General features: G+C 46.8%; 1 protein-coding gene across 12 annotated transcripts in view; it reads left to right on the top strand.

Annotated features, from left to right (window-relative positions):
* Positions 1-4,234: 4,234 nt before the first annotated feature.
* Positions 4,235-22,608, top strand: part of Nmnat3 (nicotinamide nucleotide adenylyltransferase 3) — a 106,037-nt gene continuing 87,663 nt past the window's right edge. For 2 of the 12 annotated variants that reach the window (XM_052187574.1, XM_052187573.1), the window contains exon 1: positions 4,236-4,659. Coding sequence is in view for 3 of the 12 variants with exons in the window: in XM_052187580.1 (XP_052043540.1) it covers positions 4,943-5,033 (91 nt within the window). In the remaining 9 variants the exon portion in view is untranslated. The other 10 variants (XM_052187572.1, XM_052187577.1, XM_052187571.1 and 7 more) reach the window with 9 other exon arrangements.

Below are 22,608 nucleotides of genomic sequence, written 5' to 3'. Positions count from 1 at the left end.
GCTCAGAGTGCAGGGGAGAGATGTGTTTGTAAACTCAGAGTCTGCACCTTCAAGGAAAAATTACTTGTTAGAACAGCAAAGTGGCCTCAGTCTGGCCTTCTGTTCCAGAAACAGCTCATTGCTTAGCTGCGTTTAATAATCCATGAAACACTTCCATTAGCTTTGGTGTGAATTGTATGATTGTAGGAGTTAAAACAAAGTGAGGGGCAGAAATACGGAACCATGCAAAAAAAAAAAATGAAAAGAAGCAAGATCTTCAATATTTGATCAAGGCCTCTAGTTTCAGGTAACCAGTTACCAGCTTAGGCTCGCCAGCACCAACCGAAGTCGTGGAACACCATGCTGAATTATTCAGATGACCAGGGGAACCCATTTTTTTCTTTTTACTACTTTTAAATGAGTGTGCAGCCTTTCAAGCTAACCTTTACTTAAATATTTAACACAGACACTGAAGTCAAATATAAAATAGGAAAAATTCTCCCACAAAAACTCAAGCTGTAATTACGACTCAGATTAGGGGATGCAGCTCAGCCGCTTCGTCTTCCCTTCCTGTACACCAACAATGGCGTCTAGTGTGGGAAGAACCTGCTCTCCGCTAGTTGGAAGTCTGAATTTTTAGAATGACCTCTGGGTTTGTGTTTATCCACAATATTCTGGTCATTCACCCAGTTCCATCCTCTATTTGTTCATTTATTTGACACATGGTTTTTGAATATTTGCTGGGTCCCAGGCGCTTTCCCAGGTGTGGGAATATATCAGGAAGAGTCAGCCTCTCCGACTGTATACTAAAGTGAGAGAGACAGGTTAAAAAAGGAGAAATGTACCTCAAAGTCAGGTTAAAAATACTATGAAAGCGGGTGGAGTATGGGAGTGTTTCCTTGAGGGCAGCCGAGCTGACTGGAAAGCTACTAAGTTGGGCAGGTAGCCTTGAGAGTAGGGGGAGCATTATCCCTGGGTGAGTGACAAGTGCTGTTGAGGCTCTGTGTAGACAGCCAGTGTACCTGTATTACTTTCTCTTTTCCTTGCTGTGACTACACACCTGACCCAAACAGTTTAAGGGAGAAAGGATCTACTTTGGCTTGTGGTTCATAGGGAGGAGGCTAATGTGTGTACACACGGGAAGACATGCTGGCAGAAGCAGATGAGGGTGTGTGTGGGAGGGAAGGGGGATTGTGGTGTGACTTGTTATTGCTTGCCAGATCAAGAAAACAGGGAGGATTAGAAACCCGGTGCTGTAATAGTCAATGCCTGTTCCTTGTGGTGTGGCCTGTGTCAGCCAGCATAAGCACTGTGTTCCAAAGTTTCCACAGCCTACGAGAAATGCACAAAAGAGGGATCAAGTGCCCAGAACACCAGCACAAGGGAGACATTTTGCATTAAAACTACAACAGTGTCCCAAGAAAGAACAGCAAAGACAAAGAGAGTGAAGATTATTAGGAAGGGCCAGTGTGCACAGTGTAATTTATGACAGTATTAGGGGCATTTTTATGCCTATACATGCTATGGGAGAGACTTAGGATTTTAGCCTAATTGTGATGTAAGCCAGTAGGGCTTCTGTGTGGTGTGGACTGATGCCGAGTTTCAAAGGCTTATTGTTCTAGCTCAGCATAGAGGCTTTCTAGTGGAGGCAGGCTTCAGTAGTCATCAAAGAAAACGACTTGCTGTTAACGCTGTCTGGCCTTTGGTTGTAAGAGAGCACCCACCTTCTGAGGCACTTACAGTGGTTGAAAGGCCTGCCATCTTTGGTGATTTTAAAAGTCCACCAGTCTCTTTTCACATATCCTATATTTTTTTAATTCAACCAAAGCTTGTTCCTTCCGAATGAGAACTTGGAAGTCAGGGTAAGAAAGACCGCCTCACTGAATGCGGAGGTTGGCCAGTCAATGGTCCCAAATACAGTTCTTCTGAGGACCATTTCTTCAGAAGGTCCTCAGAACACAGCCTAAGACGATCACCCTCAACTATACATGGATAGCTGTCCAACGTGCTCCCAGAGAGGGAGCCATCCTCAGAACATGTTAACTGACAGAAGACATAAGCAGAGAGCATGGTTACACAATTGCTGATCTCATGTTGGTAATCGTAATTTTATGCCTAGAAATCATTTCTGAACTGTTCAAAAAAAAAAAAAACCCAACAAGCTAATTTGTCATTTCATTCTTATTCCTTGGGGACCTGCCTCCTGCAGATTTTCCTTGAGTGGGATAATCCCAAGCCACGTTCATGTTTGACATACTGCTTTCTAGACTATTCCTTCAAGATTCTGCTGATTCTCATCACCTGTGACACAGGAGTGCTGGCTTGACAATGCCTCCTCACTGCGCATGTTCCCTGCCCTCTGAGCCATTCCCCTTACCTGCAATCTTAGACGTTGTGCATAAACTTTCACTCAACTGCACTACTTAGGAGAGACTCCAGCACACACTCTCCATCAAATCCTTGTCAAAAGTTGTCTTCCTTTAAGTGAATAGGGTCAGAGAGAAATTAAATTTACCCATAGGCTCCCATTATACTTACGAAGGAGCAGCCAGTTGTGACCGGGATCCAGTTATTCCCCTTTAGAATAAAAGCAGCTAGGCTTCTGGTCCAGACTGGGTTTCTCAGGCCTGTTTCTCCCCACTATGTTAGCTAAAGCCTGGCTGTTATGTGAGGTTTGTGCAACCTTCCAAAAGCACACAATGCTTCTTGCCCAGACTTCTCTTCAGTCAGGCCTCAGTCTTCCATGATGCAGGGTAGAATGCTTCCTCTCCAGGCAAAGTCACTGTTCAGGCTCTCCTCTGTCTGGCTGTGTCTAGTCTCTGCCTCAACAGCCCCGGGTCCTGACTCAGAAAGACTTGGCCTTTGGTTAATTTATGAAAGCACTCAGAAACCTCCAAACTTTGTGACACACCACCTATGCTGCTGGCATCAGTAAGGAACTATCCAAGGACAGTGTACACTTAGCTGCTATTGTGTCTCTTGAAACTCCTCCACAGCCATCATAGTAGAGGGTTGTTTCTGATGATTACAGGGAAGGAAACTGAAACCTTCTCCAAAGAGAGTGTGGTAGTGGGCTGTTTCTACTGATTACAGGGAAACCTGAGTAGATAAAGCTGCTTGCTCAGGGAAGCTTTATAGAGGTGCACTGTACTCTAAGTCCCCAGAAGTACTATCTCTTCCCTGTGTACTTAGTGTGGCTACCTGTGGCACTAATTAATGCCAAAGGTGTGGCCATTCCTCAGAGCCTGGGAACATCATGGGCTGCTGGGGTCAGAAACAGGGTCCAGAGCTAGCTTCACAAAGCACTCCCCCACCCAGGAGTTGATTTATCACTGTGGCGAGGAGGAGGGGGGAGCTTAAATGTTTAGCATTCACAACCTTCACATCACCCTTGATTCCCCCTCCCCCCCACACACACACTCTAACTCACTCTATTAAGATTGACAGGCCATGGTGAACTTGATCTTAGAGACTTCTCCCTGTAAACTCCTGTGAGTGCCGGGCAGTTATAGGGGGTTATGTGAGGCTGAGAAACTATGCTGCCTTAGCAAAGCAAATTAAGGATTTAAATTACACAAAGACCTCTGGGAGTAGGACCTGAATCTCCAAGGGTTTGGTTGCAATTTCTTAGTATGAACCTCCCCTCCCCCAAACTGTGTGAGCTTCACAAGCCCATCCCCCCCCACACACACAACCTTTATCCTCACCAAGGCAGAGCTGGAGAATAGAGGTGTAAATGTGTCAGAAGAAGGAAGCAGGGGCGCAGGAAGAGAGTAAATCCTCATCTAACACGGCAGAAAGTCAATAGATAAATCAAGAAATCGCTATGTAAGCTCTTTTTCTTTCTTCCTTTCTTTCCTTTTTTTTTTTTTTTTTTTTTTTTTTTTTGCGACAAAAAGTGACCATCCAAGGAAGGGACTGATGAAAAAGGGCTGTGGATGGAGCAGGGCAGGAGGGGCTTGTTGCTTTTCTTGTAAGTAGCTATTTTATACTCTAAGAACTGTTCATACATTGCTTGATATATTTCTAATTCAGCCTTTTAAAAAAAACAGATGAAAATTAGATAAAAGAAACAAACAGAATACAAAACTTAAAAAAAAAAACAAAACAAAAAAGCAAACAAAAACACAGAGTAGAAAGACCACAGATTACAACCTACTGGGGACCTAAAGAGCAGGGGCGGGGCACTAGGCGTGGTTAGGTCCCTGAGAGGGGCGGGGCAAAGCAGCCCTTTCTCCCTGGAGCTCCGCCCACAGCAGGAAGCTTGGAGCTCAAGGTCAAGTTCACTCTGGGCTCCGCCCCCAGCCTGGGTCAAGGTTAGTTAGTCTTGGGGCGATCTGTCCGGTGACCCGATCCCCACCCTGGTCGAGCAGCAAATCCGCGGTCCCTGTTGACCCCTGAGAGCGTCTCCCGGTACCGCCGCGGAGCCCCGCGACGCGCAGGTAAGCACAGCCAGCGGCCGTGGCTGCCTGCTTCTGCCCGCGTGGGTGCCCACGAAGCCTTGAGTCCCGGCGAACCTACCAAGCCCACGTGACTTTCGGCGGCGGCGACTCGGGCGCGCGCGCGCACGCGGCGTCAGATGGCGGCGGAACGCAAAACCTTGCTAGCCCCACGGTCACGTTTCTGACGGATAGGCTCGGGTTCGGATCCCTCCTGCAGCACGTATACAGTCAGTTAAAAGTAAGTGTGTAACAATTACAGCTTGTCATCCAGTGTTCTCTTTCCATTGACCTAACTGGGGTTCCAGCGATTGTCATAATGTGGACCCTGCCGCCCAGCGGAGCTCAGACAAGAGAGGAGACCTCCAGCAAAGATAAACCACACACCTTAAAATGACAGTTCAAGTTAGTAGGAGCTGTAGAGATAATTTTTAAAAATAAGTAAATAAAAGCGCAGAGTGCTGGAGAAGTTTTATCAAGTTTCCCCGTCAGCAAAACCTGCTGGAGCTAAAGCCACCCAGTGAATGACCGAATTCCAGATGAAAACTAAGACTTGGGAAGGAGGTTCAGTAGACTCGTTCTGCAGAGAGCTGGAGCCTGCGAGTTCCTGTCCTGGTTAGTTTCCGTCAACAAGTGAGTCATGTGGAAAGAGGGAACTTGGAGTTTTCAAATGCCTCCACCAGACTGTGGCCCCAGGCTAACCTGGCCAAGAGGGCGTTTCCTTAATTGTTGATGTATGTAGGCTCGCTCAGCCCACTGTGGGCGGTTCCACCACACCCTTCCCCACACCCCCCACCCCAGTGGTGGTCCTTAGTTGTAATAGGCTGAGCAAGCCATGGAGAACAAGCCAGGAAGTCCTCCATGGCCTCTGCTTTAGCGCCTACCTGGATTTCTATTATTAATGGACAGTGACATTGGAAGCGCAAGGCAAACAAATAAAGGCTTCCCTTCCGAGTTGGTTTTGGTCAGGGCATTTGCCTCAGCAGTGTCTTAAGTCACTGTCCTAAGATGGGATTACCTGTACCAACGGGAAATGGGTTTGTGGTAAGTGAGTCCCAGAGCTGTTCAGACAGCATCAGGCACAGCAGGGGTGAAGATATCTTACAAGGAGTCTAGACTCCTCAAGACTGAACTTGAGGTGTCTGTCTCGAGCCCTTCCTTAGTGTGTTCCCCTCTGAAGGGTGAGTAGACTCACAATCCAGCCTATTCTGTAAATTGAGGACTGGTTCGGCCATTTTTTTAAACACTTTGTGCATTCCTTTTCCTGAACACTAAGGGTTAGTAGAAGCCAGATACAAGACCTACTCTCCTGGAGCCAGTGAACGTTTGTCACTTACCATGGCGGACCCTGAGCCTAGTGAGGAAAGCTGCCTTGCTTCCATTTGGGTCAGTGGCTCTCAGCCTTCCTGATGCTGTGACCCTTTAATACACTTCCTCACCCATGTCCTGACCTCCAGTCATAAAATGATTTCATTGCTACTTCTGGACTGTAATTTTGCTACTGTTATGAATTGTAGTTTAAATATTTGATATGCACCATAGCTATATGACCCCCCCCCCCAGGGGTTGTGACTCACAGGTTGGGAACTGCTTGCTGGTCTAGGTTCACATTTCCCAGCAAGCTCCACCTGATCCTGCCAGCCCCAAGAGCTTCGGCTTCTTCAAGAGCTCTCAGGCTCTGGTGTCACTCAATAAAATCAGCCAGAAGCTCCCGCAGAGGCAGGATCTCTGCCGGTCCCTTGCTGAGGTTCCCCTGAGAACTTGAGACCAGCACAGATTTGAGAGAGTGCTTCAGGAAACACCTGTCAGCTGCTTGGTATTTACATATGTGTGTATTTATAATATTTCTTTTATATTTTTAAGGTTATAATATAATTACATCATCTCCTCCTTTCCTCCCTCCAAAATCTCTCCTTGCTCTCTCAAATTCATGTCTTTATTTTTAATTAATAATATATATTATATATATACATATGTTGTATTGTATATATGTATCATACATGCACATATATATATGTGAGATATATATATATATATATGTTAACAATAGCTAGTGAAAGATACATGGTGTATCTTCTTACGCCTTGAATGATCCTGATGTCTTCTGTGGTCTTGCTCACACTTCTGGTGTAGATTTGGGATCTGCTCTAAGAGAACAGGATAGGGAGCCAGATAGTGAAACACACTTAGGGAATTGAGGTCAAAGGAGGAATGTTAAAAGGATGCTGGAAGGAAAGGAGAAAGAGTAGCCACGGTTCAGCCTTCGTTCCCCGTCACAGGTCATGGCTGTGTGCTGGCCAAGACTGGAGGTGAGGCTTCAATGTGGTGGCCACAGACCTGCGTCTTCCCAGCTTTGTGACTGCTCCGAAGAGGTCACTTATCCTCAGAGTCCTGAGGGTTGTGTGGGCTTAGTGGGTTCTTGGCATATAGTTCTGCTCCGGAGAAATACTAATTTCAGACCCTTTCCTTTTCCAAATATACTAAAACAAGACTAACAGTGCCTGCTCTAGAGGCCACTGGGCTCTCAGTACCCTGCCACTTGGAGCCGTAACCACCATGTAGGGGGTTCCTGTGCTCTTGGTATTGCCCGTTCCCTATCTCAGCAGACACTGCTGGAGGGCAGAGGGTGGAGAGGGTGGTGAGGAAGATAACTTGAGTTATCTATGGCAAGGGTTTCCTCCCGAAAGCATCAGCCTCCATAGGAGAGGCATGTTCTGCATGATAGTGGACCCGTGCACAGTCGCACCATCCAAAGGCCCGAGAGTCTGAGAAGACAGGGGCCAGAAAGAACACAGAAGAAGAAGAAGAAAAAAAAAGTGGAGAAACTAGTCAAAAGGTCTAAAATTGCTTTCTGGGCTTGTCTTTAACTCGTGACTAGATGTAGTCCAGTCCTCACCCTGCCCAGTTCCTCACCGCCCTCTCCACCCTCTCCACTCCAGCAGTGTCTGCTGAGATAGGGAACGGGCAATACCAAGAGCACAGGAACCCCCTACATGGTGGTTATGGCTCCAAGTGGCAGTTACCTCGCTACTGTTACCCTAACTGACCTCGGTTATCTTTATGAATACAGTGGTGTGCTTATGATGATTGTTTGAGACTGGGCTCATTCACCAAGTATCCCCAGAGCTATGGAGCATGGTAACCCCTGCACTGGGCAGCCGTGCTCAAAGCATACAAACTGATGAATGCATGAACAGGTGAAAATAAACCCCAAACCATTTTGAAGTGTGCTTGTGTGTGTGTGTGTGTGTGTGTGTGTGTGTGTGTGAGAGAGAGAGAGAGAGAGAGTCTGTCTGCCTGAATGTGTGTGTCTGTGTCTGTCTCTGTCTGTGTATATGTTAAGTAGGAGTAAGAAAGCAGGGGAAATAGCTAACGTGCTTAAGCATTAGCAGAGGACTAAACCTTTTCATACAGAAGGCAGCCTGATGGATAGATAAACCCCATGGCCTTCCAGTCATATAACACAGCCTAGGAGTGTAGTCTTAGCATTTGCAAAATGGGAATCATACCCAGCTCATAGTAAGCAGGATAAGTACCCAGCTGGGGTGTGGGGCAATCCTCACTCAGTAGTAGCTACTGGAACTGTATTGTGTTTGTGAATCCTCCCACAGACCACCACCACCACAAGGAAAATGAAGGTCACAGATGCATGACCTCAGTTCCGAATCAGCCCTCTCTTATAACACTTGTACTTCAGACTACAAGGCTGCTCCTGTGAAGGGCTGTCAACCTTATGTGTATTTCTCTTATTACTTAAAACCCTTGACTATGGGATAATTTTCTTTGAATTTTGAGATTATAATTATATCATCTCTCCCTTCCCGTTCCTCTAAGCCCCACCCCCACACACACACCTTGCTTGCTCTTTTTCAAATTCAGGCTTCTTTTTTTCAATAATTGCTGTTACATGCATATATGTGTATACATATATATTCCTAAATATAACCTGCTCAGTCTGTATAATGTTACTCGTAAAGGAAAAATAAAACCTGAAAAATCATAATTTATGTGCCTTTTGAGTGCAGGTGTTTTATCATCTAGATAAATCTTCCATGCATCTATGTTAAACCACTTCAGGCTGTCAGAGCTCTTAAATAAAGTGGCTCGTCCTGACCAGTGTCTGTCTGTGCCCATTTATCATCGCTCCCTAGTAAAGATGGACAGATCCCACTTCACGGGGCAGGCCTCAGGCCAGCAGCTCCCACCCCACGTGTTAGTCATGCAAGCCCTGTGTGGGATGGTGTTAAATTAGCTACCACGACTGCACCTTCCCTCATAGACGGGTGTCTTTCTGTTTCCTCTTTTGGTGCTGGAGATTAAATCCATGACCTCATGGGCTCTTCCGCTGAGCTGCATCCCCAGCCTCAGACTAGCAGGCATTGCATGGCCAGTGTGGATGTGAGAACACAGTGTGAGGAAACCTGAGGTGATGGCTTTGAGGGGAAACCATGCCTGGCTTGAACATACCCACATCTTCTGGAAGTCATAGTTGTCTGGTCTTGCCATCCAGGGGTACCATCTTTCTACTTGGCCTCTTGCCCAGGGAAGCCCACTTTCCCTGCTCCCTACTTTTGGCCACAGCTACCCATGAAATCTTGATTTATAGGTAGCTATAGAGGCGGCACAGCCCTTCTTCATAGTGGTAGGACACCTGCCTGCAGTCCCCAGTGCTGCCTCTGCTGGCTGGGGCTCTTCCACAGCTGTGGGGCCAAATGTTCTGGGTCCCAGCCCTGCACCCAGCCCATTGCCCTGCCCCCCCCCCCTTTCCTTAGGCAGATACCTCAGCCAGTGCCCTAGGGATTTGACTGGGGACTCAGAAATGGCAGCCTTGACCCTCATGAAGCCCGTACACTTCATGAGGCAGGGTTAGTAAAGACAGATGTGAGTTCCTCAGCAGATACACAGTAGCAAATCACCACAGCAGTTTTCTGACGGGCAGGAGAGGCCATCGGTCCCAGACTGCATGTGAAAGTGGGCCTGCAAGCACGGTTGACTGGAGGCTTATACTCATATAGTCTCATCTTTGAAGACTACCAAAGGGCATTTTTGTACAAATTCTGGTGAGCAGTGATTTGTGAATTTACCAAGAACGTGCACTTTTAAAAGGGTGGGCCTCCAGTAGAAGAGTAGGCCTCGTGTTCATGGCTAGTGTTTATGTAATTCCTGCTAGTGCTTATGTAATTTGTCTCCTCATGAACCCCAGGTGTCACTACTGCCCATCTCAGGCTGAGTCAAAGCAGCAAGTAGACACTAACTCATCTATGGGGGTGTCTGGTGAGGTGGTGCTGGAGTCCTCTTCCTTCTGAGGGACAGAGTACCCAGAGAGCTTGTTTTCTCCTGTGCCTAGGCCTGCCAGGCTAAAGGTCCACATAGTTGTTACCATATGGTAGCCAGTGGCCTGTCATCTCAGGAAGAAAGGGCAACAGGACCTGCTGCTAACCCCCAGGGTGGGCCTCGTTTGTACCTGTGTGAGCTGACTAAACTGGTGTTGTCAGGGTAAGCCTGGCCTTCCTAGAAGGGCACTTGTGAGGGACACCATGCCTGCCTTCAACTAGTAAGTAATGTTTTCCAACCTATGGAAAATATTATCTTCTATGCCTGGATATTATTAGGCTAACATAATTTGCTTGGCCAGGGATGTTGACAAGTGGAGGCCTTATTTAAAGAGCTGAGCTGCCCATTTAGCCAGAGCAAAGAGGCACAGGAGGCCCTCCTCCTCCTGTTGGGGCGTGTTTAACTGTCACACAGGGCAGCGAGGAAGGGCTGCATTCCCAGGGCACAGCTTTAATAGGATTGTAATTGTGTGGCTCGTAGCCATGGAGCAAAGAAATAGTTCTGGCAATCTCTCGTCCATAAAGGCTGACACGCAGGAGGTATTTATGCCTCCTGAAACCGCATGTTAAGTGGTAGATATTTATGAAAGGGGTGCCGAGGAGCAAAAGTGTCCGTCAGTCAGCCTGGAACTCTTTAGAGCTACTAAGATGCTTTTAAATTAGAGCCAGTCTTCCCCCTGCCTTCCACCTCCATCAGCTCCCCACCCCAACACACACACACACACACACAAAACTGTTCTTGTAAAGAACAACAGCAGGCCAAGTGCTAGGAGAGTGGGGACTTCTTGCAGCAGAAATTGACTGCTTGCGGTGATCCTTCCTGATCTCAGTGCCCTAGAGCTAGCAGGATGTGAGACAAAGCTGACAAACTGGTGTTCAGCCTAATTGTGTTGTCCCGCAGCCGTCAGCACTCAGCCATTGGCCGGGGAGGTTGCTCCTGAGGATGCAGGAGGAGAGGGTGAGAACAAGCTATGCAGATAGCCTCACTCTGAGCCATGTGAGGGGCAGATGGGAGAGAATGAATATCACTGCTGTAAGAGGCAGGCCACTGACTGAGAGGAGGCCGCAGAAGGCTGCGAGTTTGATGAGCAGTGCCCATTACTGTCAAGTACCTGGCACATGAACTTGTAAGGAGTCTAGATAGAAATTGTATTGACTTCTCAGTGTTGATTTTAAAGATCAGAGGTAGGTGTTTGTCACAAGAAGCCTAAACTTAGTAGCCAAGCCTGCTTAGCTTCTAATTCCCCATCTGGCCTCTTTTATGAAACTATTATTGGCCTTTTTTTTTTTTTTTTTTTTTGTCTTACTGCTTTTTTGTGTGGGGGAGAAAAAGATGCTACGGTCTGCTCCCCACTCCATACATGCTTTATTGAGAATTGGAAGAGCTTAGATGATAGAAGGAGATGTTCTCACCATCTCCCCCTGCATCCTCAGGAGCAATCTCCCTGGCCAATGGCGCAGTCAGGCCATTACTGACATGTGACTACGACTCAGCTCCTGGGACTCTGCCTTAAAGACAATGATCTGAAAAGTGGAAAGAGTCGCAGCGTGATGACCCTCGGACCCTCCTCACTTGTGATGGTGAAAACTTGGGCATGGCCTGAGTGAACTGTAGGGAGCTGGTGAAATTCCATTGGTGGAGCTGTATGAAGTACTGAAGCATGAGGCCCAGCCCCCACCCACAGAGAGAGCAGAAACTCATTAGACTGATGACGTCAGAAAGACAGTCTTCAGGGATGTCTCAGGGTAGCATGTGAGCAGAGGGACAGTGGGTGCTTCATTTTCATGACTTCACATTTTCTGTATTGCTGCATCATTTCTGTTAGTTATTTTTGCGGCACTGTGACCACAGGATCTGACAAGAACAACACAAGGGAGGGGAGGTTTGACTGTGTGGCTCACTGTTTTGTGGGTCTCAGTCCATCATTGTGGGAAAGGTGGAGCCCAACAGCTCACGGCAGTGGGAGCCATTCGTATGACAACCAGTCGGGAAAGAGACCACCAGAGTTCTTTCATGGTGGGCCAACAAGGTGAGAGACAGGGGAAGAAACCAGAGTCTGTCTAAACTTCAAAGCTTGTCCCTTATAACCTGCCTTTGCCAATTGGCTTCTACATTTTCAGGGTTCCACAGCCTCCTAAAGCGTTGCTGCTGGCTGGAAAGGAGGAGTGGCTGACCCTGGGCAGGGCTGAAATGCAGCAGGGTATTCTTGAAATATTATGTATCCACATCCAGCATCCTGGACTTGTGGTGGCATCCTCTGAGCTCCAGCAAGCTTACACAATCTTATCTGGGTGACCTTGCTGTTTGAAGCCCACATGGTCACTCGCTTGCCCTGACTCCACTTGTTCCTGTAACTTTCTTCAACAGATGCCCTATATCCCTTGTACCTCTAAGATCCCTTGGGTTTCCATAGAAGTTTAGGCTTTGTCTTCAAAGAGTTATGCATCCCATTATCATGAGGTTCCCATAAATGATTGACCCTTCTGTTTATAACCTAGCTGTTTTCCTTGAGAATCCAGCTTGAGAATACAAGCCTTACATTCTGCTTGCTTACAAAACTAAGACCATGTGGATAATGCCAGATTCTGACATCAGCTGGTCCCCCTAAGCCATGCAGGTGGTCTCTGTGTCCTGCAACTATTGAATCAGGAAAATCACGTCCCTAGGCATCGCTGAGTGAGCAGGGTACTGTGGAGGGTGCCTCTGACCAAAGGAACGTCTTTGAAATTACTGGAGTCTATGGTAGGTGAGGGAGATGCCATCCATTCTCAAGATGTTCTCGAGGCACATTTCCTGTGGTCCCAGGACAGAGGACAGCCAGCGTGTGTGGCCTCTCTTTAGGTGTGCCAGCCTTTTAAACACTTAGAGCCTCATTGTCCATAACTGTAAACTCACCCTTCCTCGCCAAACTGCAGGGCTTTCAAATTGATCCCAATTTTCAGCAATAGTCATGCCAAAGCCTAAATGTCATCCTACCTTGAAATTTCCTCTGCCAAGTTAAATGATATTCTTTCCTTCTGTTTGCACTCAGTTGTGGCTTTATCCTGAATCAAATCTTCCAGTCGGCTATTATCATTTGTCTGAACTGAGGTCCCACTGTAGCCGTAGCTGGCCTGTGACTTGCTGTGTGTAATAGGCTAGTCTTGAACTTGTGATGAACCTCCAGCCTCGGGTGCTTGAATGCTGGGATTAGAAGTGTGTGCCTCCACATCCAGCTCAATCAACTACTTCTGAAGCAGGCTTGGCTTTCCACCTCAGTGTCTGTAGTTCAAGGTTATTTTCTGGGCCCCCTGAATAAATAGCCTATGGATATTGCTTTCCCCAGCCCCGTAGACTTAGAGTTTGGGGGTTTTGAGAAAGAAAAAAAGGCTAATGCCTATCCTGGTATCCAGTGTGGGGAGGGGTTGATTAGGGTTGGGTTGATTTAAGTTTGTAACTTTTAGAACATCATTGGTGATGTTTCAGGACCCTCTTTCCCCAAGATGTATGCAAGTGCACACAGACATCTGGCACACCTAGACATACACACACACACACACACGAGCACAAGCATTTAGCATCATTAGGCCACACCTGTACAATTCTGTCTTATCGTGCAGGTTTTGATGCCTCAGGAACTGAATACCATGCTCTACAATCTTCCATGTATCCACATACTTCTGCTGCCTGTTGCTGGCCGAAGTCCAGCTCACAGCCCACTGAATGCCCTGAGTGAAGTGTATTCAATCAGCAAGACATTAGGGAGTTACCATGTGTCTTTATTTGAGATAGGATTTTAGTCTTAGTGCTTTATTGAGGAGAGAGTCTAGAAAGTACTAACAGGAAAAAGGGGAGTGAGCCAAAGATGGGCTCTGTCAACCAGGAGCTCAACCTGGACAACAAGAATTTAACCAGAGACTACAGATTATCTGTCCCAGAGCTGGCCTCTCAGGAGGCTTGGGGACTGAGCACACACAGAAGTCTTGCCTGTCAGTCATGGGTTAAGCGCCATTTCTTAGGGATGAGTTAGTGGTTAGGTTCTAGGTACCAGGCAAAGCACCTGTACAAGGAGCTACAGATCCTGGTGGTTGGAAGTCAAGCTGGCTTGTCCCAAGACGGCAAAGCCTGAAGCCAAGGACACATCACAAGCCGTGTCCGCTGTAATGCTTAAACCACAAGCACCACCCAGGTACGAGGCTGAAGATGATTCCGTTCATCATTGCTCACTAAGTCACAGCCAGTCCCATCAGACTGAAGAGTGCACTGAGCAGTAGCCGACACAAGACGTGTGAGAAGATAATCTTAAGAAGAATATGACCTTTTCCCAGTGGATAGGGCTGGAGTCCCAGTATTGATTTAAGAGGCAGGATGCCAGTATTATGCAGCTGTACAGTTGGAGACCCACCACTTCCAAAGGTGGCTTGATGGTGTAATCAGATTTATCTGGTTCGTGGCAGTGTTCCCCCGTCTGTTGATTACTACTGCTCTTTCTCCAGTACATTCAGCTGCATTGGAAAGAAAAATTCACTGGGAGAAAACATTTAACCTCATTTGTATCAACTCACGGTTAAATCTCCCAAGCCATGTTTTACTACTTACTGGATTTACTACACTGGTGCTGATGGCAGAGTGTCAGGGAATTTCTGTAGTTACGGCTTCTGGTGCCCTGATAAATGATTTGTAGTCACCGCCTTCCTACTGAAACACTCCATCTCCAATTAACGAGTTAGTCGGCTCTTGATCGCACAACGGCTGTGTGGGCTACTGTTGGCCTGACATTTTGACTTAATACCCCAGGTAGTTGTGTGTCCCTAACCATCCCATCTGTTTTATTTTCCTAAACAGAGGAGGAATACCAGTGGCAATTTGGGGCATAATAAAGATCCTAGGGACGCTTACATATGCATATCATCATTGAGTCTACTGGGATATTTATGAGCACAGCCAAGGCCTCGCTGGGCGAGGCTAGTGGCTGAAGTCACGCTCTGGGTTATGGGTATTTTCGCCTTTATATAGTAAGATTTCAAGATTCCACTGTTTTAGAAAAATGAGAGCCATTTCCCTTTAAATCGTGTTCTGGGGTGCATTCCACAGAGATCAAAATGACAAATACTCTATTCCGTGCCCTGTTGCTATGCCCTGTGCACACACAGACAGCACTGACTGATGCTAGGGCCCAAACCCTGCTCTGCAGGAGCCTCCAGCAGCCACTTAGTAAATCATAACTGGCTCACAGGCTGCAGCCCGTGGACGGTCCCTGATCTACTCTGACCCTATACTGACTACTGGTTAAGATAGTTACTGCAGGACTGACCTGAAAACATATATACAATTAGCATTATAGAGACTGAGCAGCTTGTATTTATGTGTATAGGAATGTGTGTGTGTGTGTGTGTGTGTGTGTGTGTGTGTGGGTGTGGGTGTGTGTGTGTGTATCAACAATTAATGGAAAAAGAGGCTATGACTTTGAAAAAGAACAAGGAGGGTTTGGAGGAGAAAAGAGAAGGGAAAGTGATATAAATATAGTCTCAAAAAATAATTTAAAAAATAGTTACTGCACAGACATGTGTAGTGTATATGTGATTATGTATTTATCTATATAAAGTATAGGTGTGGCTGTGGGAGCCGTGGGTCTGTGTGTGTGTGTTTGTATGTTGGTTTCTGTGTGTGGTTTTATGTGGGTCTCTGTGTGTGTTTGTATGTTGGTCTGTATGTAATGAATTCAAGAGATAGCTGGCTTGATCAGTTTCTGCTTCCACATTTTTCTTCGTGTCTCAGAGGTAATTATTCAGTCTGCCATTATTCATATCCCCTCATCTTTTCTTCTATCATGAACATTTCTGTTTTCCTCCTTTGCTTCTTTTCTTGTCCAAAAGATTAGGCAGGCAGCCCCAGTATCAGGTGCTCTTGACTCATACAGATTAGCATTGATGGGAGATATGTTTTTATTTCTAAGTCTGTGTGCACACACACACACAAACACACAGACTTAGAAATAAAAACATATCTTCAAGAAAAGAGAAACAGAGAAATGTATACAATAAAAATGTCCTACCCTACCTCCCCATAGACAATCACTGTCATCTCTCGATTCTTTTGGAGTCTGTGCTCATATGTTGTAACTAAGCGCTGTGCTCCCCCGCCCCCGCCCCCAGCCCCCATCTAACAGTATATCTGAGATGGATAATCATATCAGTATGCTGAGGGTCTCTCTCCCCAACTCCTCCTTTCAATTACAGATGCACTCTATTCTATAATGAATAGCATTCTACCTTAGCTTATTTAATCAATTTCCTGTGGGTGGATTCTGCACTGCTCCTAACCCTTTATGACTGCCGACAATGCTGCAGTGAAAAACTTACATGCCCCCTTCCCGAGGGAAGCTTCTTAGACATGGGCATCATCTTCACACCTCGCTTCACAGCTGTGCCAGTTGAATTCCCAAGTTGCATCTTGTGAGTATTAGTGACTTTTCCTCTTGCACTGTCATCAGGTACCCAAAGGAAGAGACAGTTTACTTTGGCCCCCAGGAGTATAGTCCACTGTGGCTGAGTGGGGTGGAGGCAGGAGCAAGAGGTAGCCGGTCACTTTGCATCCACAGCACGGAAGCAGAGATGACTGCTGTGACCAGTTTGCCCCTTTCATTCATGTGAACTCCCGCCCACAGGCCACAGGTAGATCCTCCCTCCTCAGTTAAGCCTTCTGGAAACCCCATGTTAACATGCCCAGAGGTGTGCTTCCATAATGACTCTAAATCCTCTCAGGGTGACAGTGAAAGCTAACCATTACGTGGTGCCTCCACTCGCTGGCCATGGGCTCCCACAGGTCATGGAATACGTCCACCTTAGTCCCTGTTCATGCTGCCCACAGGGCCTGGGTGTTAACCTGAACAGAGGAGGCCCCAGCGAGGAGGAGTGAGGGGTAAGTGGATACGGCTGACTAGGTGGTCATGCTGCCTAGTTTTATGTCAACTTGACAACAGCTAGAGTTATTGTAGAAGAGGGAACCTCAATTGAAACAAAACAAAACAAAACAAAAAACCAAAATGCCACCAACAGGTCAGCCTGTGGGTAAGCCTGTGCTTCATTTTCTTAATTGATGATTGGTGTGGGAGGGTCCAGCTCACTGTGGGTGGTGTCAGTCCTTGTCTGTCTGGATATCCTGAGTGCTGTAAAAAGTAGGCTGAGCAAACCAATAAGTGGCTTATTACTCCTCCCTCTGGATTCCTGTCCTGCTTTCTTCTAGAATGGACTGTGATGGGAAAATGTAATTGAAGTTGACCCTGCATCACCAAGTTGGCTTTGGTTACAGCGTTGTTCTATCCCAGCAACAGAAACCCTAACAAAGACAGTGACTCCGGCCTGTCCTCTAGATGTGTTTTTCAGTGTCTCATAGCAACAGGTAACACTTTGGGCCTGGGTGGTGCCTTCCTCCATTTGTTCCTGAAACTGGTTGGTTCTTGTGCACAGGATAGAGGAGGCTCAAGCCCTTTCTAAGATCAGTGTTGGTACAGACAGCCTCCTTTGTCAACCCAGATGCCTCCCTGGCAGCTTGTCTAGTGCAAAATAGCACTGTGCCCAGCTTTGTGGTAGCCAACAGTGGAAACGGAAGACCTAAAATATTGATGCATTGCTATCCTCTAAAACCCCAGCAAAATGAGGTTTTCTGCAACTTGAGGGAGCATTTTTAAGTCATATGCCTGTGTTGTTTCTGTTAGGAAATGTATTCATAAAGAACCATGCATTGTTTTTGTTAATCGAGGGGAGCAGACTCTAATAACCATAGGGAAGATTGACAGCTGTGCCCATCGCCTTCCAAAGCTCTCTGGGAAAGTGATGGACAGGCCGGAGTCTCTGCTGTCAGAAGTAAAACCTTCACTTAAGCTAGATAATGAAGTGGAAGCAGGGGCTTGACGATTACTCCTCCCTGAACCTCAGGCAAGGCTGGCTCTAGGTGCTCTGAGGACCCAGGATCCTTGCCCTCCCTGCCTTTCAGTTCCTTCAGGGGCTTCAATCTCTAGAGTTCCAGAATACAGCAGCTTCTGGCTTCTTAATAAGCTTTTGTCTAGGGTCCAGATCAAAAAGGAACTCTGATTTGTCCTGCCAGGCTCATGAATCTAGTCCTGGACCAAGGGTTTGAGTGGTTTGGGTTTTTCTTTTGCTTTGGTTTTGGTTTTGGTTGTTTTAGGTGTGGACGTATTCAGCCATTTTGATTGTTGGAAATTCCAGAATGATAAAGGGACTGGTGGCCCAGCAGTTTGGAACAGAGGTGGGTAGCACTCCACATACAGGGAGGCGCATGTCCTTGCATGCAGGCTGGAAAGTACCTGAATTGCAGACCAGGGTGGGAAGATGCAGACCAGGAAAGGATTACTGTGTTAATTTTTCAGCTTGTGTCTGTTAGAAAATTTGTGAAATCAGAAAGTCTTTCTTAAAGCCCTGCACAAGGAAAGAAGTCCTGTCTACCTTGATCTGAGAACTCTCAACAAACAAATCTTCTTGGCCCCGATTGTTCTCTGTCCTGGTTTTCTGTTTTCCTTTTGATTGTGCAAAGAAGCCTTACTCCTTCTGTCCCACCGGGCTGAGGATGGTGAGGAAAACACAGAGTGTGTTACTTCCTCTGTGTCTCTGTACACGCAGTGTGCTTGGAGGGGTAGAAGAGACAGAGAGGGGCCCTCAAATCTTCCAATTTCTGGGACAAAAGCCTTGAAAGTTCTAGCTGGAGAAAGAGGGGTGTGCCTGGTTGCCCCCATCTGAGCCAGGTCAGATAGAAGGGCCTGCCAGGTGGGCGCATACTTGTGTCCTGGGCTTTGATGCAGATGTGAACGGGAGGGAGGCCCAGATGCTCAGTGCTCTGCTAATGCCAGTGATGCTTGCTGTCTCTCTTAACCATCATGGCAGTGTTCCGAAGCAGGCCCCCTTTTTTTTCCACTTTGAAAGGCCTGGCCAGAGACTCCAGTTTTTCAGACAACATGCTTAAGGTCACACTGGGGTCACCAGCTACATATGCCTGGTTTGAGAGTCTGCTTTTAGATAAAACTGGTCACTGGTAGTGTTAGTAGGGGAGACAAGTATCCTATCTTCCTCTGCCAACTGCAGGACCTGCGAGCATGTGTTTGGACATAGCCTGTACCAGTGAGTACCTGTCTCCCTTCCGTCAGTAGAGGCCCCTCCCATTTTCCTGATCTGGGAATGATGGAGCCTAGATAAAACAGGATGTGACATACTTTCTTTTTAGGGATTTTATGGAGATAAGTCCTATCCAATGTTCACTGGCAATCAGTGACAACTGTATCTATATTTTATTTTACATAAAGCATACAGTAATATTTAACTCTTGTTAGATAATACTGAAAAATGTGTGAATTACTTATTTTGTTAGGTGTGTGCATGACATAAAGATAAAAGAAATTTGCCTTATTTTAGGAAGTATCTGTGGTTTTGAAGTATTTAAACACAAAAAATATCACAATATTTTTTTAATGGCTTTAATATGCTTCAGGAGCAAACTGAATTTAACATGAAGTATGTCCATGGTTACCTGCGTGTGCCATTCATTATATAGTTTATTTTCTGCATGTTTGTAATTTTTCATAATAAAACATAAGGGCCATTCTCCATCCCTTACTATGTATCCAGTCTGAAGTAAACACAGCACCATAATCTAGGGAAAGCACACAAATAAGTCACTTTGCAGTAGTGGAAGATGTACGTTGAGGGACGGTGGCCAGATGGTGGCTGGGGTCAGAGGCAGGACTTGGCCTGGGAGGGTAAGCTAGAGGGAGGTGAGACAGCAGAGGGACTCAATTCCAGGCCTCCCAGGTGCCCAGGGGAGTGGTGAGCAGTTTCTAGTCAGTCCTGAATCATCAGTTGGTGCTTGGATGGCTGATCATTGTTCTTCCAGGAGGAGGGCGGTTCCTCGCTCTTCTACAGCAACGTTTATTCCTGTGCTGCTATGTGATAATAGAAGAGAATTACCGTCGTGGTTTGTCCGACATCTTCTCAGGGTGTGCACTGTTTCTAACAGGCATGGCGTTTGTCATCTCCAATTTCCTTGTACTTTCTTTTTTGGAAGGGGAGAGATCCTGTGATCTCATCGGTTTTACATGAACGTTCATTTTTCATACACAGCCCTGGAACCGATAGTCAGACCCTCCCATCTCTCAGTAGCTTCTCCTTATTTGTGTTTTCCCTTATCAAAATAGCCATCCTGGAAGAGGCACTGCCCTGCGAGTGTTCCACTTCTGTTATCTTCTCTAACTGCAAGCTAACGACACTGCCAAGGACTCTACCAAATAAATCAAAGACCTGCGTGGGGCATCTTTGAATGGAGAGATCTTTGCTAACCAAAAGGCCAGGCTCCCAAGCATTGGTGTAGCTCTCTGATTTCCCCATTAACCTTCAATGGGATTCTTTGCTTTACTTCTAAGTCATTGGCATAGGAACACATACCTGGCAACCTTGGTGGTGACTCCCTAAGTTCTTGGGGAGATGAATTGTTCAGACCCACACATCCACAGATGCATCACACTTTTTGAGCTGTTAAGGGACTGTAAAATGAACCTGGTACAGCTCTGTTAGTGGAAGAGACATTCACTTTAACTGCATAGTCAATTCTCAATTAACAAGGGTAATGGGGTGGAAGGAGGTCTCTGCTAATCAAAAATCATGGTGAATATAAGATTGTGGTCAACACTCCGTTTCCTGAGGCCTGATTAACTGGTTGGCATGTTAACTGTGGTTAAGATACAGTGGGCCTTAGGATGCCATCCCGTGGTAACTGGCCAGCAGCTGCTCAGCTGACACATGCTCACCTTCCCTGTCCCAGGGAAAAGGTTCCCTTAGGGTAGGGTCAGGTGGAGCCGGCACATCTTGGTTGGACTGCTACCACAGAGATGGATATAACAGTTTTGGGTGTGAGAAAGATATGGCAGTTAGAGTTTGCCCCACCAACCACTTGAGCAGTGACTTACAGTGCCAACCATCAAATTACCAGAGGGCTTATTCCTGACTGAGTAGACTTGAGTGGGATCTTGGACTCACATTCCGAACAAGTGCCCGGCAGATGCTGATGCTGCTGGACTTGGAAGCTGCTGCTTCCTAACATGTACATTAGTATCCCTTGGGAGCCTTTGATAGCTATTGTTAGCTTGATGCAGTTGGTCAGAAATATGAAAGGCTCCTGATGCAGGACCCAGGCAGGGCCAGTGTTAGGACTCCCCTGAGTTTCTGTTGTGTGCAGCAGACATTGACAGCCATTGCCTTACAGGGCGCTGCCTACACTTCAGACATCCACACCTCAGGTCCACAAATCTGCACCTTAGACACTCACACCATACCTTGTGATGTTTTTCCTTGTCACGGGTCATACATGGAAGATAACTGTCAGTACAAATAAACAGTCTGTTGGCATGTAAGGTCATCTCGTCACTCCTGGGAGTCTCGTCTCTAGAGCTGTGCTTTTCTCTCATAAAGGTGTGACAAAACCATTTGTGTTCTTCCTCTTGGAAGGGCAGTACTGACAGACACCTGGTCTGCCTCAGACCAGACAAGCCAGAATGACTGTTTCAGGATGGCCTCCGATGGGTCAAAACCGTCACTGTTTATTTAAAAGGGGAACTGCTCAATAAGAGCATAATATTGTAGAGCCAAATAATGGGTTCATAATTTTTTATTCAGCAGTAAAAAAGCAAGCTATGGATTCGAACCATCATGTGGCTCATGCCAAGTGAAATCAGACAAATGGGACTGTGTGTGTGCGATTCCACTTTTGCTTAAGGTTCTAAAGGACAAATTCATGATGGGAAAGCAGTAGCGATGGCTTCTAGGTGGGGACAGTGAGACTGAACGGGACAGATAGGAGGTCTCTGGGGTAAAGGGATGCTTAGTATGAGAGTGGGAAGGGCTGGGTTGACATGCCTGTATTTGTCCACATTCAGAGAATCAAGGTGTCTCCCAGATTGCTCCATTCCACAGTATGTGAGGAAGGCAGGAGAGAGAGTGTAGCTGGTGAGAGTATGCATGTGGTAGGCTGGGAGCACTGATGTCAGCATCTAATGTTGTTAGGTGTCAAAGAAGTGATCTGGATCAAAGGATGAGCAGGAGGCAGATTTGTAATAAACTAAGAATTGTGTACTTCAGGACATGGGCAGGCAGGCAGGTGTTCCCTTGACAAGTCTTTGAACTTGGCTGTGCGTTTGAAAATCTTTTGTCATCAGGTTGGTGGAAATTGACACATACACTCAAAACAAGTCCTTCACCCACATGCCTCCCAATAAGTCATGCTAATGATGGCTGTGCAGGTATTAGGTAGGCCAGAGACCTAAGCTTCGCCTGGAATATAGGGCAGGGTCATTCACAAAGAGTTGCTGTATGGTGGGGGCAGGGCAACCCCAAGTCTGAGCTTCCTGCTGCTGGGTTTCTCGTAGAACAAAATACCAAGGTATTTCCTTCTGTCACCTGTGCTGAGTCCTTGAGGGTGCCCAGGGAGGGTCGCCTAGAGACCCGATACTGGAGAAGGAACAGAGCAGAAGCCAGGCCAGCTGTGGGCCACACAAGTGGAACTGTCCCCCTGCCTCTCTTGAACCCAGGCTATGTCAAGGCTAGCAATGTCAGGGCATGTGTGTACTCACCTGGGGATTAGGAAGGCTGGGAAGGAATGACCCAGGTACAGTTGGAACCGTGGCACTGTACATGAGCCCTAGCAGGTATCTCACCTTCAGCAAATCCAGTGTATCCACGGCACACCTCCACAGCACACCACAGTACAACCGCACAGTGTACCATAGCATAATCATCACTCACCCCCAGTACTCCTACCACATGTCTGCCATATATAGTCAACCTCACTTGTGTTAGACTCTGCTACACCCCCACAG

This window comes from Apodemus sylvaticus, chromosome 7 (genome assembly GCF_947179515.1).
Source record: "Apodemus sylvaticus chromosome 7, mApoSyl1.1, whole genome shotgun sequence".
Taxonomy (NCBI): Eukaryota; Metazoa; Chordata; class Mammalia; order Rodentia; family Muridae; genus Apodemus; species Apodemus sylvaticus.
The sequence above is the reverse complement of the archived record's forward strand: the minus strand, read 5'-3'. Positions and strand labels throughout refer to the sequence as shown.